General features: G+C 42.0%; 1 protein-coding gene across 4 annotated transcripts in view; it reads left to right on the top strand.

Moving 5' to 3' along the window:
- The window catches only part of LOC111966467 (GRIP1-associated protein 1), a 62,235-nt gene extending 43,412 nt beyond the window's left edge, over window positions 1-18,823 (top strand). For 2 of the 4 annotated variants that reach the window (XM_023991114.2, XM_023991111.2), the window contains one exon: window positions 18,503-18,821. In XM_023991114.2, coding sequence (XP_023846882.1) covers window positions 18,503-18,598 — 96 coding nt within the window. In that variant the 3' untranslated portion in view covers window positions 18,599-18,821. Of the gene's footprint in view, window positions 1-18,502 lie in introns of all 4 variants that reach the window. The other 2 variants (XM_070444467.1, XM_070444466.1) reach the window with 2 other exon arrangements.
- Window positions 18,824-21,272: the final 2,449 nt, after the last annotated feature.

Raw genomic sequence — 21,272 nt, 5'->3', positions numbered from 1 at the left:
CGCTAGTCCTCTTCTCCTGGAGTCAGAAAGCTATACTGTAGAGTACAATATATTGTTGGACATTTATGTCGAACATGTCTTGCTGCAATTAGTCCTATTTAGATTACATTTTGCTACAGCTATTATAAAATCAGTTGGCAAGGAAGTTTGCCGGAACGCTATCAATGTGCATGATATCTAACAAAGCGGAGTGAGGTGGTGTTCATCCAGGTTTTATGCGTTTACATGATTGGAAAGATTCTAATGTTTCTAAAGAACATACAAGCACCTACAAACTCTCAGAAATTAGGGCATGGGCTCTGTAAAAATATAACTTTATTTTTTTATATATAGGATCTCAAGTTGTCTGAAATGTTTTATTTATATTCCATTATATTCTTACTATAAAATACTATATATGTGTGTTGACTGATAAGGGCAGGGGAATGTCTGTTTTAATGAACTAAATAACTATTTATTTAAGTTGCATGGCAAAGCCATGTAGCCTATAGGCTACCCAGACCAGTAGCATAATTAAAATCACATGCTATTTTTTTGAAAATACATGGTTTTAAAATGTTTCTTAAGACCTGCCTAAACAAATTCATAATGGATTTCTTTGTGATGGTGCATATTCAATAGATTTATTAAAATACACACCCAATCAATCAAATGTATTTGTAAAGCTCTTTTTACATCAGCAGTTGTCACAAAGTGCTTCTTCAGAAACCGAGCCTAAAACCTCGGAGTTTAAGCAATGCAGATGTAGAAGCATGGTGGCTAGGGAAAAACTCCCTAAAAAGGCTTGACCTAGGAAGAAACTTAGAGAAGAACCAGGCTTTGAGGGGTGGCTGGCCAGTCCTCTTCTGGGTGTACCGGTGGTAGATTAAAGTACATGGCCCTATTGTTTTTTAAGATGTTCAAATGTTCATAGATGACCAGCAGGGTCAAATAATAATCAGTTGTTATAGTGGGTGCAACAGATCAACATCAGGAGTAAATAGCCGAGAGCGACTGCAGCACGACGAGGTAGCACGTACAGTGAAAAGGTTAGGGTTCCATAGCCGCAGGCAGATCAGCAGAAACTAGATCTGCAGCACGAACAAGTGGACTGGCAATGCGGACAGCCAGGAGTCATCAGTCCAGGTATTCCTCATGCATTATCCTAGGGCTCAGGTCCTCCTGGAGGGAAATGGGAGAATTAGAGGGAGCATGCCTAAGATCTCACAGGACACCAGATAAGACAGGAGAATTACACCAGATATGACAGACTGACCCTGGAACAAAGACTATTGCAGCATAGATACTGGAGACCGAGACAGGAGGTTGTGGGACACTGTGGCAGGTTATAACGCCACCCACTTTGCCAAAGCACAGCCCCCCACACCGCCAAAGGGATATCAACAGACCACTAACGTACTACCCTGAGACCAGAACGAGCATAGCCCACAAAGATCTCCCCCACTGCACAAGCCCAAGTACAGGAAGGAAGATCACGTCAGTGACTCGACTTACTCAGGTTGAGTATAGCGGAAAAACCCTGTCACGACGTGATGCACACCTAGGGACGGCATGGGAGAGTGCGAGCCAGCCAGTTACTCAGCCCCCGTAATAGGGTCTGAGGCAGAGAATCCCAGTGGAGAGAGGGGAGCCGGCAAGGCAGAGACAGGAAGGGTGGTTCGTCACTCCAGTGCCTTGCCGTTCACCTTCACACCCCTGGGCCAGACTACACTCAATTGTAGGACCTACTGAAGAGATGAGTCTTCAGTAATGACTTAAAGGTTGAGACCGAGTCTGTCACTCTCACAAAGATTGGCAGACCATTCCATAAAAATGTAGCTCTATACGAGAAAGCCCTGCCTCCAGCTGTTTTAGGAACAAATCAAATCAAATTTTATTAGTCACATACACATGGTTAGCAGATGTTAATGCGAGTGTAGCGAAATGCTTGTGCTTCTAGTTCCGACAATGCAGTAATAACCAACAAGTAATCTAACCTAACAATTCCACAACTACTACCTTATACACACACAAGTGTAAAGGGATAAAGAATATGTACATAAAGATATATGAATGAGTGGTGGTACAGAACGGCATAGGCAAGATGCAGTAGATGGTATAGAGTACGGTATATACATATGAGATGAGTACTGTAGGGTATATAAACATAAAGTGCATAGTTTAAAGTGGCTAGTGGTACATGTATTACATAAAGATGGCAAGATGCAGTAGATGATATAGAGTACAGTATATACATATGAGATGGGTAATGTAGGGTATGTAAACATTATATAAGTGGCATTGTTTAAAGTGGCTAGTGGTAAATTTTACATAATTTCCATCAATTCCCATTTTTAAACTGGCTGGAGTTGAGTCAGTATGTTGGCAGCGCGCTAAATGTTAGTGGTGGCTGTTTAACGTCTGATGGCCTTGAGATAGAAGCTGTTTTTCAGTCTCTCGGTCCCTGCTTTGATGCACCTGTACTGACCTCGCCTTCTGGATGATAGCGGGGTGAACAGGCAGTGGCTTGGGTGGTTGTTGTCCTTGATGATCTTTATGGCCTTCCTGTGACATCGGGTGGTAGGTGTCCTGGAGGGCAGGTAGTTTGCCCCCGGTGATGCGTTCTGCAGACCTCACTACCCTCTGGAGAGCCTTACGGTTGTGGGCGGAGCAGTTGCCGTACCAGGCGGTGATACAGCCCGACAGGATGCTCTCGATTGTGCATCTGTAGAAGTTTGTGAGTGCTTTTGGTGACAAGCCGAATTTCTTCAGCCTCCTGAGGTTGAGAAGGGCGCTGCTGCGCCTTCTTCACGACGCTGTCTGTGTGGGTGGACCAATCAGTTTGTCCGTGATGTGTACACCGAGGAACTAAAACTTTCCACCTTCTCCACTACTGACCCGTCGATGTGGATAGGGGGTGCTCCCTCCTGTTTCCTGAAGTCCACAATCATCTCTTTGTTTTGTTGACGTTGAGTGTGAGGTTATTTTCCTGACACCACACTCCGAGGGCCCTCACCTCCTCCCTGTAGGCCGTCTCGTCGTTGTTGGTAATCAAGCCTACCACTGTAGTGTCATCCGCAAACTTGATGATTGAGTTGGAGGCGTGCATGGCCACGCAGTCGTGGGTGAACAGGGAGTACAGGAGAGGGCTCAGAACGCACCCTTGTGGGGCCCAGTGTTGAGGATCAGCGGGGTGGAGATGTTGTTACCTACCCTCACCACCTGGGGGCGGCCCGTCAGGAAGTCCAGGACCCAGTTGCACAGGGCGGGTCGAGACCCAGGGTCTCGAGCTTGATGACGAGTTTGGAGGGTACTATGGTGCTAAATGCTGAGCTGTAATCGATGAACAGCATTCTCACATGGGTATTCCTCTTGTCCAGATGGGTTAGGGCAGTGTGCAGTGTGGTGCGATTGCATCGTCTGTGGACCTATGTGGGTCGCGTAAGCAAATTGGAGTGGGTCTAGGGTGTCCGGTAGGGTGGAGGTGATATGGTCCTTGACTAGTCTCTCAAAGCACTTCATGATGACGGAGGATCAGCATGGCAGATGTGTTGCTACCTACCCTCACCACCTGGTGGTGGCCCATCAGGAAGTCCAGGATCCAGTTGCAGAGGGAGGTGTTTAGTCCCAGGATCCTTAGCTTAGTGATGAGCTTTGAGGGCACTAATGTGTTGAACGCTGAGCTGTAGTCAATGAATAGCATTCTCACATAGGTGTTCCTTTTGTCCAGGTGGGAAAGGGCAGTGTGGAGTGCAATAGAGATAGCATCATCTGTGGATCTGTTTGGGGGGTATGCAAATTGGAGTGGGTCTAGGGTTTCTGGGATAATGGTGTTGATGTGAGCCATTACCAACCTTTAGAGGCTAACTTTTGGCAATTGTACTCATTGGTGCATCATGCAATTTAAGCCAGTCCTGTGGGTCTGAGGTTGAGATAAATTTTATGGTGTGCACATTGGACACAGGACGAGAGCCAGAATAAAGTTAGCAGAACTAAAGTAGGACAGGCCGTTAAAGATGAACATATAGAGGTGAATAGAGTGCATTATTCATGAAGAATAAAAACATGGGTAGTTGTACCAATCTCATATTAATAGTGTCATTGCATACCCAGGTGACATGATGGATGTTGTACTTGTAAGAGAGCTGTTTGGACTTAAAACGGGTAAAGCACTGCACCAAAACATCTGCTAATCCAAAATGGCACCAGGAAGTGCATGCGATTTGGGTTCTTCACTGACCTCTAAACAAATCTCTAGACCATGGATAAATGATAGAACCGCTTAAAGCTAAAGTAGACATCTGGCCTGTGAACACACATGTAGCCCTCCATCCCTTCAATCATTCAGTCGTTAAGCCTTATGAGTCAGAAGAAATTGTGTGTCTGTGTTAGCAGTGTGCCTGATTTGTTAAGCAGGTGCACTGGATTTAGTGATGATTGACAGATGGGCTTGTGGGGCAACTCAACCTTTTTCCACCTTGCAAGGTGGGATTACGAACTGAGCGACAACTTAATGGGAAGTGAGACTGAGAATAAACACATTGAACGTTGATGTGTTGTGTTGCTGCTTGTAGGAACTAGATGTATTTTTTTTTTTGAATGTGTAATATAGCCTAGGTGTACATTCGTTCTAAAATTGTTTTATTGATGTCATATTCTCTGAAGTGCATATGATTTGTTACGCTAATTGCTTTACTTGTATTTCCTTTCCCATCGGGAAATGAAGTATCGAAAGGTGAAGAAGTTTTATTGAGTTAATTTAGAAAAAGATATCGACAAATTTGGTGGTTAAGGTTAATTGTTGTGTCATGGTACCAACCTWTCCAATCTGTTTTTAATTAAACACAATTCACTGAGGTGTCTCGCTCGTCTCTCATAATTGGAATGATGTGGGCATACAGTGGTGGTTCAACAGTAGAATTAAGTGTTCCTCCTGAGTTTTGAATTATTCAGTTAATACCTTTATGTTTACCTCAGGGGTGCTTCTGAACCAGTCTCTGAGACGTGTTCTCTATTCACCCAATACTGAATAATTCCATGAAATGGTAATGAGTAGATCTCTTTAGAGTGATTCCATAATATACTCTACGGGCATATCAAAGTTCCAGATCTCTGCTAGTTTTAAAGTTATGGCCCATTTTATACAGATACATTGGCACAGTAGACAACCTTCCTTTTACACATCCTTCAAATCACCAGCAAACGGTGACCATTTTGAATCCATTTTAACATCATTCTGTTAGTAATGCTTACAAATTGGATCATAACTCTAAAAGTAGCAGAGATCCTGCTCGGTCAACAATATAGACAATGTGKCACTTTTTTTTCCAATATTCTTGTTTAAATGACTGTAAGAAATGTTTTTTGGAAATCAAAATATTACTCATATTAGAGAGCAAGTGGTAAAGCTTCATATGACACACATTTTTGCTTTGTAGCACCTACAGATGAAGCACAGTTAAGAGGCCTGGGTAAGACCAAAATGGAATAAATATGCCAAAATGGATTAATTATTTCTCAATTATGCTTTTAGATACAAACGTCAAATATGTCAACAATCCTTCCACCAAAGGACCATTCTGTCGATGAAATTTCGTGAAAATTCCCAATGGTCTTTTTTTTGTCCTGGTTTGTATGGCAACAACTGCCGTTACTGTTTTTGAATTTGATACCTACTGTATTTTTTTTATTCCACCCAGTGGATCGAACAATGTGTTTAAGATTTAAAGTAGGGCCAGCTAACACACACCTCATACATTGTTGTTTTGTGTGATAGTACACTATCTGTAAGTAATTTACTTCTCCTCCTCCCTCACTGCCTCTAAAGAGTCTGTCTCCCTCTTGAAAAGAGATGTAATATAAAACAAGATGGCAAAAAAAGATGGCGATCAGAAAAATGAATTGGACAGACTGTCCTCCTGTCATCTAAGCAACACATTTAACTGGCAAAAGAGTGAGTGCTGTAGTTGCCAACTGTAAATGAGCAGTCATGTTGTGAACAGCCTTTTAGCAGAAACAGCTGACCCTACCCTCCAGCCCACAACCCATAAAAAATTCAAGCAAGMTATTCCAGCTAATCAACAAAATCTGAGAAATTGCAAGCATTAAGACATGCCACACACGTTTAAGTATCGCAACACATGTTGCTACTTAAACTAAATCAATCACTATTACCTCTGTGATAGTAACATTGAATAAACCATCATATGCATGGCACAGAATTAAGCTTTCCACTGGTACTGTATATACAGTGCCTTCTGAAAGTATTCAGACCCCTTCACTTTTTCCACATTTTCTTACGTTACAGCCTTATTCTAAAATGGATTAAATCGTTTTTTTCCCCTCATCAATTTACACACAATACCCAATAATGACAAAGCAAAACCAGGTTTTTAGAAATTCTTGCAAATTTATAAAAATTAAAATACGGAAWWATCACATTTATATAAGTATTCAGACCCTTTACTCAGTAGTTTGTTGAAGCACCTTTGGCAGCGATTACAGCCTTGAGTCTTCTTGCATATGACGCTACACACACCTGTATTTGGGTAGTTTCTCCCATTCTTCTCTGCAGATCCTCTCAAGCTTGTCAGGTTGGATGGGGAACGTTGCTGCACAACTATTTTCAGGTCTCTCCAGAGATGTTTGATCAGGTTCAAGTCCGGGCTCTGGCTGGGCCACTCAAGGACATTCAGAGACTTGTCCCGAAGCCACACCTGCATTGTCTTGGCTGTGTGCTTATGGTTGTTGTSCTGTTGGAAGGTGAACCTTCGCCCCAGTCTAAGGTCCTGAGCGCTCTGGAGCAGGTTTTCATCAAGGATCTCTCTGTACTTTGCTCCGTTCATCTTTCCCTAGATCCTGACTAGTCTCCCAGTCACTYCCGCCGAAAAACATCCCCACAACATGATGCTGCCAACACCATGTTTCGTCATAGGGATGGTGCCAGGTTTCCTGCAGACGTAAAGCTTGGCATTCAGGCCAAATAATTTAAATTTGGTTTCATCAGACCAGAGAATTTTGTTTCTCATGGTCTGGGAGTCTTTAGGTTCCCTTTGGCAAACTCCTAGTGGGCTGTCATGTGCCTTTTACTGAAGAGTGGCTTCCATCTAGCCACTCTACCATTGGTGGATTGCTGCAGAGATGCTTGTCCTTCTGGAAGGTTCTCCCATTTCCACAGAGGAACTTTGGAGCTCTGTCAGAGTGACCATCGAGTTCTTGGTCACCTCCCTGACCAAGGCCCGTCTCACCCGATTGCTCAGTTTGGCCGGGCGGCCAGCTCTAGGAAGAGTCTTGGTGGTTCCAAACTTCTTCCATTTAAGAATCATGTGTTCTTGGGGACCATGTGTTCTGTGTTCTTGGGGACCTTCAATGTTGCAGACATTTTTTGTTACCCTTTTCCAGATCTGTGCCTCGACGCAATCCTGTCTCGGAGCTCTACGGACAATTCCTTCAACCTCATGCCTTGGTTTTTGCTCTGACATGCACTGTGAACTGTGGGGCATTATATAGACAGGTGTGTGCATTTTTTTACATTATCTCCAATCAATTGAATTTACCACAGTTGGACTCAAATGAAGTTGTAGAAACATCTGAAGGATGATCAATGAAAAGAGGATGCACCTGAGCTCGATTACGAGTCTCATAGCAAAGGGTCTGAATACTTACAGTGGGGCAAAAAACTATTTAGTCAGCCACCAATTGTGCAAGTTCTCCCACTTAAAAAGATGAGAGAGGCCTGTAATTTTCATCATAGGTACACTTCAACTATGACAGACAAAATGAGGAAAAAAAATCCAGAAAATCACATTGTAMGATTTTTAATGATTTACTACAATTAAGTTCTGTGTTTCGTGCAGGCTTAAACCGCCTCGACGTTTTGATACCCATGTAAATCTCACTAGGATAAGGTAACGTTTGTCAACATATTTTCATAAATCCACTCTACAAAACAACTGATCTTCGCTTATATTTAGCCAATATTGATCAGAGTTACCTTGTRCTATGGATATCTACACAGTTATAAAATTGGCAAGGTGGTGTAAGCCTACACGAAACACAGACCMTATTTTAAGTGAATCTAAAAATATCCTATGGAATAAATGAAGGAACCGCTTTTCAGATTTTGCTAGAAGGTGTCATGGGAATTATGACTCGCACTTTGGTTGTCAATTCTTACCATGCCCATTATTAAAGTAGGATTTCCTGCATATAGAAATTACAGTTTTTGTTTTCAACATTCATCACAGGTAACTTAAACTCTATTTTTATTCAAACAGTTGAGAGTATTTGTCTCCTAAGCAGACTCTTCAGTATCATTGTCACTTCAGAGCTGTGTGGATGTCGGTGTGTGTGTGTGTGTGTTGTGTGTGTGTGTGTGTGTGTGTGATGTATTATAGTATTATATTAAGTTAAAATAAAAGTGTTCATTGTTCATTCAATGTTTTGCAATTGTCATATTACAAAAAAAGTGTGTGTGTGTGTATTATTACACTGCTCAAAAAAATAAAGGGAACATTTAAACAACACAATTGTAACTCCAAGTCAATCACACTTCTGTGAAATCAAACTGTCCATTAGGAAGCAACACTGATTGACAATAAATTTCACATGCTGTTGTGCAAATGGAATAGACAAAAGGTGGAAATTATAGGCAATTAGCAAGACACCCCAATAAAGGAGTGGTTCTGCAGGTGTGACCACAGACCACTTCTCAGTTCCTATGCTTCCTGGCTGATGTTTTGGTCACTTTTGAATGCTGGCGGTGCTTTCACTCTAGTGGTAGCATGAGACTGAGTCTACAACCCACACAAGTGGCTCAGGTAGTACAGCTCATCCAGGATGGCACATCAATGCGAGCTGTGGCAAGAAGGTTTGCTGTGTCTGTCAGCGTAGTGTCCAGAGCATGAGGCGCTACCAGGAGACAGGCCAGTACATCAGGAGACGTGGAGGAGGCCGTAGGAGGGCAATAACCAAGCAGCAGGACCGCTTCCTCCGCCTTTGTGCAAGGAGGAGCACTGCCAGAGCCCTGCAAAATGACCTCCAGCAGGCCACAAATGTGCATGTGTCTGCTCAAACGGTCAGAAACAGACTCCATGAGGGTGGTATGAGGGCCCGACGTCCACTGGTGGGGTTGTGCTTACAGCCCAACACCGTGCAGGACGTTTGGCATTTGCCAGAGAACACCAAGATTGGCAAATTCGCCACTGGCGGCCTGTGCTCTTCACAGATGAAAGCAGGTTCACACTGAGCACATGTGACAGACATGACAGAGTCTGGAGACGCCGTGGAGAACGTTCTGCTGCCTGCAACATCCTCCAGCATGACCGGTTTGGCGGTGGGTCAGTCATGGTGTGGGGTGGCATTTCTTTGTGGGGCCGCACAGCCCTCCATGTGCTCGCCAGAGGTAGCCTGACTGCCATTAGGTACCGAGATGAGKTCCTCAGACCCCTTGTGAGACCATATGCTGACACATGCACATTTGTGGCCTGCTGGAGGTCATTTGTGGCTTTTACTGTGTTTCAACACGCATGTTTTTGTTTTCTAGTTGTAACGAAGGCAATCCACAAATATAATAGATTTAAAATGATAATCTTATATTTTTTAAATATTTTTTTCATAGTAGCCTACAGTAACAAACTAATGGAAATGTTAAGTTCTTTAAAATATTAAAATGTCGTATTCTGTTACCTAACACCTTAAATACAACCACATAACATTGGCACAAAGGGGGGGCAGAATGAGGTCAGGCTTTCTAGTTAAATGAATTTAGTAGACRTTTGACTATTGGTTCTCCTCAAGGCCTGGCTATTCTACTGTTGAATATGCATACGGCCATTTTGACCGTCATGGCGCTTTGAGGATGAAATGCTCAGTAAGTTTTTGTCTTTTATGATATTTGTCTGAAAGTACTGCTAGAGTGTAAAATACACATACCGTATTCAGGAAAATGTATTGAAATGAATTAACTGAAAACGGCCAGATTGACCGTTTTGGTGGTTCTAGTGACAGTGGACGAATTGAATGCATTATTATTTAAGTATTGAAAAAATGTGGGSTACAGAGAGAAACAAAATAGTGGAATTTGAACTCATTTGGCATAAAGTATTACAAGCACTGGAGATATCCAAAAGATGAGCATTGGTAAGGGATATTATTGTGGGAAGGATGGGTATGAATACGGTGGGAGCATGTGGTTCTGAGCAAATGTCTTTAATGTTTGTTTAATGAAATTTATGTACACTACCGTTCAAAAGTTTGGGGTCACTTAGAAATGTCCTTGTTTTAGAAAGTAAAGCACATTTTTTGTCCATTAAAATAACATCAAATTGATCAGAAATACAGTGTAGACATTGTTAATGTTGTAAATGACTATTGTAGCTGGAAATAGCTGATTTTGAATGGAATATCTACATAGGCGTATTATCAGCAACCATCACTCCTGTGTTCCAATGTCACGTTGTGTTAGCTAATCCAAGTTTATCATTTAAAAAAATGGATAATTAGAAAACTATTTAGCAATTATGTTAGCACAGCTGAAAACTGTTGTTCTGATTAAAGAAGCAATAAAACTGGCCTTCTTTAGACTAGTTGAGTATCTGGAGCATCAGCATTTGTGGGTTCGATTACAGGCTCAAAATGGCCAGAAACAAATAACTTTCTTCTGAAACTCACCAGTCTATTCTTGTTCTAAGAAATTAAGGCTATTCCATGTGAGAAATTGCCAAGAAACTGAAGATCTCATACAGAGCTGTGTAATACTCCCTTCACAGAACAGCGCAAAGTGGCTCTAACCCGAATCGAAAGAGGAGTGGATGGCCCTGGTGCACAACTGAGCAAGAGGACAAGTACATTAGTATCTAGTTTGAGAAACAGACACCTCACAAGTCCTCAACTGGCAGCTTCATTAAATAGTACCCGCAAAACACCAGTCTCAACGTCAACAGRGAAGAGGCGACTCTGGGATGCTGGCCTTCTAGGCAGAGTTCCTCTGTCCAGTGTCTGTGTTCTTTTGCACATCTTAATATTTTATTTTTATTGGCCAGTCTGAGATATGGCTTTTTCTTTGCAACTCTGCCTAGAAGGCCAGCATAACTTTTGAACTTTTGAAGGGTAGTGTACGTCTGAGTTGGTATTTTTTCTTTATGTTGAAGGTTGGGCATTAAGTCCCATATTAGTGGATCTAAGATTGTGGAATGTTATCTATTGTCTTTGTATATGTAAATTTGTGTATTGTAATGTAATGTAATGTGCCTTTTAATTACTAACACCATTAACTTTTTTCAAAGTTCTGGTGGTTTCTTCAGATGCAGACATTCTTTTTTAGTCAYATGGGTATAGAAAGATCCGTCTTGCCGGATTATAGCACCAAGATCTCTCGGTGACTGAGAAGTTCTTCTCTATCCCTGTGATCTTGTCATCGTGGGCAAAAATGTAGTCAATGTATAACTCCACCTTTCAAAAATCTTAAGAGATAATTACTGTCGTTGAAGTTGACATTACCTTTTAGACTTATTTCTGAGTCAATCGTTTGACACCGTTTGTCCTTTTTACATCCACCATATTGGAAACCAAGATGCTGTGGTACACAGACTTGGTAATGTGTGTATTTGTTGAAGGAGGTTTTGTAGGTCTAATTGGTGATGGCGAAGGTCTCATAGGTAGATGTCCACTGCCATTCTGGCTTTGTCTCCTCCACACTGCTTCAGTCGAGGCTCGTGGATTAGTATCTGGGAGTGGAAGGCGGCCCCGTTGACCCAGTGCTTGAGGGAGCGGGAGGTCATCTGATCGTCCATCAGGTCCCTTGCCTTTGAGGCCTTCTCCTCTGCAAACACCCGGCGCAGCATATCAGCCGTGTCCACTGGGGCTTCTTTGGCAGAGTGGAGGACCAGCTCCAACATCATGGAGATGACCAGATGACCAGCCCCCCATAGCAGAGCCAGTGTTCTTCACGTAGGCTGGGCCTTGGGTGCCCGCATACTCCAGCAGACTGGAGGAGTTGCTCTGCTGTGGAGTCCAGCCCGGTGTACAGCAAGAAGAAGCTATCGATGCCCATCAAGCCAGGCCTCATTGAAGAGTTTAGACATCACCACAGCCTCTTCTGCCCCTGGAAGAACAATTTGCTGTCCCATACTCTGAGAACCACTTCATTGGGTGTTTGTCTTCTCAGATCTCAGAATGTGTCATCTAAAATCCCTTTCTGAGCGCTTGTGTGTTACTTATCCAATGAAATGTTCCTCCAGAAGAGTAAACTTTAAAGGACGAAGGTCCTTATGGGGCGAGACGCGAGAGTAGCCAATGGGGATGCAGAAGGCCACAAACACATATATATATTTATTTTTTCAACAAAATTAAAGCCCATCCCTTTCTCATTTTATATATATTTGTTATGTTAAGTCGGAGAGAGCCTTGACATGCTGCACCAGGAAACAAACTCCAGTCTGCAGTGGGGGCAACGTGTGGTCTGGAATTGGCGTCAGCCGGTGTATTAGCATCTCCCCTCCTTTCAGGGTTATCCAGAAATGATAAAAGACAAATATTAAAAGACAGGCTTACAGTAGAACCAAGCAGATTTTATGACTGGACAGTGGGGTTAATAAAAAGCATGAGCTGGCACACACCCAGAGAAAATGATTTAGTGTAGAGGTGCTGACTAACGATGAATAAACTGTAAGCTAAAAAAACTAAGAGTGGCATACTCCATATGTATAACCTCCCAGTAATTTATTGGGTAAAAAAACCACCAACGTTTCTGCATTACTTTGCCTTCAGGGTAATGTCATGAATGCTTGAACCAGGTTATGTCGACAAACAGTGCAATTAGTGCAACCAATGACAATTGTGGGGTTAATGGACGGTGGGGTTAAAAAAATAAATCTTCAATATGACAACACAAGTGAAAGTGAGGACAGAAGACAGAACGAAGTGACTGTGTTACCTTGAGCGGGTCACACATCTTTGTCTTTGAAGCTGCCATGACCATTTATCCTCTGACAGGACGGGAGTAAGGTGATGTCTCTCTCTCCCTGGCTCTGTACTTGGTATATGTCATGAGGAATCCACTTTGCTGCGTAACCTATAATTCTTATCGCACGTATAGTGTATTGCAGTCGAGCTCTGCATTGGTGGTGTCTACCACTCACTGCTTAATATGTAATGTTTGTCAGATTATTTTATGCAGGTTGTATCAGGGAGGCAGTCATTGGTATATTGATTACTTCCATACTGAATATGTATTGCTGTAGTTTATGTGTATCTGGACCAAATCAAGCAGCTATGAAATGGATGTCCATCCCTTGGGGATCATGAATGTGAGGAAGGAGTTCCTAAAAGACATGGACTTAGATTAAACCTTAGTTTTAGGAAACATTATAGTTGACTGAATTATTAAATCATAACCTTGACATTGAGATGATGCCTGACGTTACCCAGGAATACCCCTTTTTGGAGAGAGGACTAGAGACGTGATAGCATGGCTCTCTTACACCTACAGTTGAAGTCGGAAGTTTACATACACTTAGGTTGGAGTCATTAAAACTCGTTTTTCAACCACTCCACAAATTTCTTGTTAACAAACTATAGTTTTGGCAAGTCGGTTAGGACATCTACTTTGTGCATGACACAAGTATTTTTCCCAACAATTGTTTACAGACAGATTATTTCACTTATAATTCACTGTATCACTCTTCCATGTTCAGAAGTTCACATACACTAAGTTGTCTGTGCCTTTAAATAGCTTGGAAAATACCCAAAAATTATGTCATGGCTTTAGAAGCTTCTGATAGGCTATATGACATCATTTGAGGCAATTGGAGGTGTGCCTGCGGAAGTATTTCAAGGCCTACCTTCAAACTCAGTGCCTCTTTGCTTGACATCATGAGAATTAAATAAATCACAAGCAACCTCAGAAAACAATTGTAGACCTCCACATGTCTGGATATCATTGGGAGCAATTTCCAAATGCCTGAAGGTACCACGTTCATCTGAACAAACAATAGTACGCAAGTATAAACACCATGGGACCATGCAGCCATCATACCGCTCAAATGAGATGCATTCTGTCTCCTAGAGATGAGCGTACTTTGGTGTGAAAAGTGCAAATCAATCCCGAACAACAGCAAGACCTTGTGAAGATGCTGGAGGAAACAGGTACAAACTATCTATATCCACAGTAAAAACGAGTCCTATATCGACATAACATGAAAGGCCGCTCAGCAAGGAAGAAGCCACTGCTCCAAAACCGCCATTAAAAAACAGGCTACGGTTTGCAACTGAACATGGGACAAAGATCGTACCTTTTGGAGAAATGTCCTCTGCTTGATAAACAAAAATAGAACTGTTTGGCCATAATGACTATCGTTATGATTTGAGGAAAAAGGGGGATGCTTGCAAGCCGAAGAACACCATCCCAACTGTGAAGCATGGGGTAGCATCATGTAGGGGTGCTTTGCTGCAGGAGGGACTGGTGCGCGTCACAAAATAGATGGCATCACGAGGATGACTTTTAGTTATCTAAAACTAGTAAATGTTCACTCCCAAAGTTGATTTATTGTGGAATGGTTTGACTAGTCTTATCTCCTCCACTCCCCTGCAGTTCTGTCTCAGTCACACATTCTCAGAGGGGCCTTTTTATAAGAAAGAGAAAGAGAAAACTATAAAACAATTATAGAATACTAAACCTCTACAATTATTATATATTGTTAATCTGTAGTCTAGGACCCTATACATGTAAGGAGGGAGTGGTCTTATAACCCCTTCCCTTCTATTAATTAACATAAGCATAATCAATTATTCTAATACATCAAACATTTGTACAGCCCTTATTAATGACCCCTAGGTGAACCCGACAAAGCAACATCTCAAGACATCAGTCAGGAAGTTAAAGCTGGTCGCAATAGATCTTCCAAATGGACAATGACCCCAAGCATACTTCCAAAGTTGTTGCAAAATGGCTTAAGGACAACAAAGTCAAGGTATTGGAGTGGCCATCACAAAGCCCTGACCTCAATCCTATAGAAAATTTGTGGGCAGAACTGAAAAAGCGTGTGTAAGCAAGGAGGCCTACAAACCTGACTCAGTTACAACTGCTCGTCAGGAGGAATGGGCCAAAATTCACCCAACTTATTGTGGGAAGTTTGTGGAAGGCTACCTGAAATGTTTGACCCAAGTTAAACAATTTAAAGGCAATACTAATTGAGTGTATGAAACTTCTGACCCACTGGGAATGTAATGAAAGAAATAAAAGCTAAATAAATCACCCTCTACTATTATTCTGACATTTCACATTCTTAAAAAAATTCGTGAATCCTAACTGACTTAAGACAGGGAATGTTTACTAGGATGAAATGTCAGGAGTTGTGAAAAACTGAGTTTAAATGTATTTGGCTAAGGTGTATGTAAACTTCCGACTTCAACTGTATACGGCTGATGTGTTAGCTACGTACAGACTGGTGGATCCTCTTAGCTTGGTATCAGTGTTGTGAGAAACTGATCTGTGGTGCAAACAATCGCCTAAGCTTGGCCATTTAAACATTCTTAGTAGTGTTGTTGTATGTGCCCTATCTTGACATTCCCCCAAACTTGTAATATTAGAAGTTATCGGTGTGTTTGTGTGTGCCCCTGTCAGCKCCATTCATATACACTAGGGTTCCAGAAGCTAGCAACTGTATCAGAGGTAAGAAACACACTGGTACATTACTGCCATGTTCTCGTGTGTCCCGTTGCATCACATCAAATGTTTCCACACAGTGGGTACGACTCGTAAGTTATAGATGTAACCTTAATTGTGCATGGCAACCAACCAACCGACCAGGGCATAATCTTGGCAGACTGAGAGGCATAGCCTAGCTACTACTTAGTAACACAAAATCATATTTCTTTGTGAAGTTGATTGTACTCTAATATACTTATCCAGTTACACACACACACACACTACTCAATTACCAGCAGCTTTTGATTGATGTTGAGTTTCTGTCCCAGACGCTTCTGGAATATCAGGTCACTTAGCTAGTTCTTTCCTATCAAGTCATTCAGGTCAGGACACAACAAACTGACAACCTGAGCATGTTGGAAGTTGGTTTGTCTGGCAGGTTGTGTCATTGATGTGCATTAATGAAAGTTAATACATATAATTGTTAAACTTTCATATCTGTACTGTTTATCCCATTGGGAACATTACATTATTTAGTCCAATGCATCCATATAGAAGTATTTTGACCAACAACAAAAAAGGTACAATGTCTGCTATAACATTAGAACACTTTTCTCAACTTTAAAGGGGGTGATGTTACTTTTTCATCTGGCAATGACATAACCTTGTTCTATTTTAAACCTGGGAATCCGTAAAGTCACTATGGCATTTCCCTGGCCAGCAAAGAGACAGGGTTTGGAGATGGAATCTTGAGTTACAGAGTTAAAAAAATGTGGCAGTTTTCCTTTTCCTCTTCACGGCTGTCTATAAATAGCTTTTCTAAGCTTTGCAGAAGCAAACTATCCTAACAACATGGGCCACCAAGACGGGAGCACTGTCTGTCTCCCTGTCTCTGCCTGCAATCTATCCATTCTCACCGGACCATATATTATTTTTTCTTACTTCATAATCTCTCCTTGCTAGTCGAAATCCCTCAACTCGAACAAGGCCTTCTCAAGGCTACTGTAAAAACTTTCAGAATTACTTGATCGTCCTTTTTTTTATGATGAAAATAATAATAAAAAACCTCCCTCCCCTGATGTCTGTGAGGAGGACTGCATGTTCATTCTGGTGCATCAGTACTCAGTCCTGCYTCTTTCAGAAGAACTCTCCCAGATCAGCCTGATTTTAAACAGTGTTCTTTTTTATTTATTAATGTAATTTTGTCCTTGAAACATTTAATTTAAACAATGTAGAATTCCTATGGAGGACTGCTTCTTCTGAGAAGTGCCGATATGTCCAACCGGTGGCCTTAAAGCCTCTCATTGGGCAATACACAGCATCAGCAATCCAGGGTTTAATGGCTATCACTATCAAATCAAATCAAAGTTGATTTGTCACGTGCGCCGAATACAACAGGTGTAGACCTTACAGTGAAATGCTTACTTACCAATAGTGCGGGGGAAAAAAGGTATGTGTGTGTGTGTAGGTAAGTAAAGAAATAAAACATCATTTGAAAATAAGAGTAGCAAGGCTATATACAGACACCGGTTAGTCAGGCTTATTGAGGTAGTATGTACATGTAGATATGGTTAAAGTGACTATGCATATATGATGAACAGAGAGTAGCAGTAGCGTAAAAGGAGGGGTTGGCGGGAGGTGGGACACAATGCAGATAGCCCAGTTAGCCAATGTGCGGGAACACTGGTTGGTCGGGCCAATTGAGGTAGTATGTACATGGATGTATGGTTAAAGTGACTATGCATATAAGATAAACAGAGAGTAGCAGCAGCGTAAAAGAGGGGTTGGGGGGGGCACACAATGTAAATTGTCCGGATAAACATTGGTTACCTGTTCAGAAGTCTTATGGCTTGGGGGTAAAAACTGTTGAGAAGCCTTTTTGTCCTAGACTTGGCACTCCGGTACCGCTTGCCATGCGGTAGTAGAGAGAACAGTCTATGACTGGGGTGGCCGTGGTCTTTGACAATTTTTAGGGCCTTCCTCTGACACCGCCTGGAGTAGAGGTCCTGGGTGGCAGGCAGCTTTGCCCCAGTGATGTATTGGGCCGTACGCGCTACCCTCTGAAGTGCCTTGCGGTCAGAGGCCGAGCAATTGCCGTACCAGACAGTGATGCAACCGGTCAGGATGCTCTCGATGTTGCAGCTGTAGAACCTTTTGAGGATCTCAGGACCCATGCCAAATCTTTTTAGTTTCCTGAGGGGGAATAGGCTTTGTCGTGCCCTCTTCACGACTGTCTTGGTGTGTTTGCACTAGTAATATACACTGAGTGTACAAAACTTTAGGAACACCTTGCTAATATTTAGTTCCACCCTTGTACCCACCACCCCCACCCCACCCTCCCTTGCCCTCAGAACAGGCTCAATTCGTCGGGGCATGAACTCTACAAGGTGTCAAGTGTTCCACATGGATACTGGCCCATCTTGACTCCAATGCTTCCCACAGTTCTGTCAAGTTGGCTGGATGTCCTTTGGGTGGTGGACCATTCTTGATACACACAGGAAAAACCTAGCAGCCTTGCAGTTCTTGACACACTCAAACCGGTGGGCCTGGCACCTACTACCATACACTTAAACTTTTTGTCTTGCCCATTCACCCTCTGAATGGCACATACACAATCCATGTCTCAAGGCTTAAAAATCCTTCTTTACCCTGTCTCCTCCCCTTCATCTACACTGATTGAAGTGGATTTAACAAGTGAACTCAATAAGGGATCATAGCTTTCACCTGGTCAGTCTGTCATGAAATGAGCAGTTGTTGCTAATGTTTTGTACACTCTGTATAATGACATTTGCAGTAGGCCCTTCTATACCATGTTGAATGGAATCCTCTTTCAGTTCTTTGATTTTATTTCATGTTCCTCTCCCATCATCCCTGTAGACCTCACAGCTTCCTTCAACACCAGCCAGGGAGGGGACACCATCTTTTACAACCAACAGACGATCATCTCCTGCCCTTCAATGTGAGATGTTTTGAAAAGCACTGTAACTAACATTTTGCAAAGGTTGTATTGATTCTCTTGTTCTAAGTGTCTGTGTAATGGAATCTGCCTGGGCTTTTTTTTGCCTCCAGAGTGGGTGTGCAGTGTGTCATTGTGGCAGTGCACGCACAGGGCCATGCAGTGTGGGAGGCTGTCCGAGAGTTTGTGGGAGTCTCCTAATTGAGAAGAAAAGAGCTTCAGGTTTAAATCTTGAAGAAACCATTTATCGGGGGAAAACAGGAGTCAAATTATCCTTTGCCAAATATCTCTTTGCTGTTTTATCCATCCAGTAATTGCCTTGATATAATAAAAAATGCCCTCCCTGGAGTTTTATCCGTTGCTTTATCAATTCCAATAGATATGAAGGAGGTTTTCCCCCTACTTTGTACAGTAAGCCCATGGAATAATCAGGAGTATTAAAAAAAATGTAAGACTTAAAATAGCTCATGTCTTAAAGGTCATGGTTGAGAACTATATAGGTAGGACATGTCTTTTTCATGCTGCACAAACCAAAAACATGTGTAAACATAGCAGAGGGAAGATGCTTTGAGTGGTGGGTAAAAAAATTACCTTTATAATAAGGCATTGCATGCCTCTATCATCGCATTTATGTAGTTGCATACAGTTGAGCATAGGTTTTTTATAAATGCATTTCCTGCTATTCTATGTCATTAACATGACTGGAGACATTAGCAGAATCTTTTTTAACACCACTCAAATTACCGAAATGAGTGGGTACTCTGACACTGTCAAACAATAAAAACAACCAGGCCAATGAAAAGAGGGTAGACTCACATATTGTACAATATTAGGAGGAAATATACTGTATCAGAGGAGGAAGGGGAGGACCATCCTCCCCAGTGAATTTCATTTAACATTAAAGTTATCTTTTCTAGGTAAAACTATACAAAACATATTTACATGTCACAAAATAATTTATTAAAACACTGTTTTGCAATGAAGGCCTACAGTAGCTTCAGCAGCACTCTGTAGGGTAGCACCTTGGTGTAGCCGGAGGACCGCATCTGTCCTCCTCTGGGTACATTGACCTAGGAGGCTTAGGTTCTCACCCCCTTCCATAGGTTGTCATAAATTCTCTATAAGTCTATCAAAGCTTTTGCAGCATGAACTGACATGTTGTCCACCCAATCAAAGGATCAGAGAATGAATCTAGTACTGAAAGCATAAGCTACAGCTAGCTAACATGGCAGTGTATACAATGTGGTGGGTAGTTAACTTAAAGAGAAAGACAATAGTTGAACAGTTTTGAACAAATTAATGTCTTCCAAAATTAAGGAAGAGGGAGAGAGAGAGAGATTTTGTGCTATATTTTTTTCACTTTCACTTGCTTAGCTAGCATCGAATGCTGCTAGCATCAAATGCTGCTAGCGAGTTTAGCCTACTCAAACACCTGGCTCAAACAGAGATGAATGCTAGCTGGCTATTGCTATCCAACACTAGAACTCTTCCAAGTCAAGGTAAGCTTTTGTTTTTATTAATGTATTTCCACTGGGGCCCGCCGCTGCAACTGCCAAACTGCTTGCTGCTGACTGTACACACTGTACTGCATGATTGTAGCGGGTTTACTAACGCGTTAGTTCTAGAAGCTATGTTGACTATAACGTTAGATAATATGGTGACAACGATGTAGGCTGTGTGTAGCGGTTAGCGATCATGATATGAAGGTTTGGCTTGGAATGTTTTTTCTCCTGGTCACAGACAGCTGATGCGTTGTGCCATGAAGTTTACAAGCGAAGGGAAAAGGTGAGAGATAGATGCGAGAAGGAATTATATATACATACAACGAGCTGTTTGTATGTGGCTGCTATGAAAGTGAACTGTGTTTGCGTGTGATCAGGGGTGTATTCATTGCACTGATTCTGTTGAAAAACGTTCTTAAATGGAAGCAAACGGAACGAAACAGGGACAAACATACCTGAATTTGTCCAATATAAAGTCTTGTTTGCAACTGTTGGACTAATGATTACATACTAGATCAGCTTGATGCAGGCAAGAGTGTGCAAGACGATATTGAATGTGTCACTGTCTGTCACCTTGATTACTCAAAATTCTCTCAACCTGTACGCTGTAAACTTTCCTTCATAGGCTAGGTTGTAGCAACCTCATGATGGGTACAGGGAAGATTTGAGTATCAAATAGCCTAAACCTATTTGAGCATTTCCATTGAGCTGGGTGAACGGAAACGAGTGACAGTCATCCAATATGCTGTAATAGAAATAAGGCTATGCTCATCATTTATTTTTATTTATCATCCTCCCTCATCTTAAATGGCATCGACCTGTTTCCGATCATTACTCTGAACTGACCAAGGTATATACTGTATATTATAGGCTATCATAGGCTACAGTAAAGGCTACTAAATCAACTTTCCAGTGGCACTGACTCACCCAATGATAAAGATATCATGAATATGTGTAGGCTACTGACCAGTGAGGGCCAATGCGCTTGTGCCAATAGCCTTTCAAGATAGGCTACTTTGAAACAGTTAAGTTGGCTCAATATTGGGAGTTGTTGAGAAAGATTTTGGTAGCTTCTATAGACAGGTGTTTTTTTTTTTTTAGCAGTAGGCATTTGCTTTCCAAACTATGCTTTTCCCACAATTGTATTTAGACATTTTCTAAAGGCCTGTTGTAGCTGATCTTCACTGAC

This window comes from Salvelinus sp. IW2-2015, linkage group LG7, assembly GCF_002910315.2.
Source record: "Salvelinus sp. IW2-2015 linkage group LG7, ASM291031v2, whole genome shotgun sequence".
Taxonomy (NCBI): domain Eukaryota; kingdom Metazoa; phylum Chordata; class Actinopteri; order Salmoniformes; family Salmonidae; genus Salvelinus; species Salvelinus sp. IW2-2015.
The sequence above is the reverse complement of the archived record's forward strand: the minus strand, read 5'-3'. Positions and strand labels throughout refer to the sequence as shown.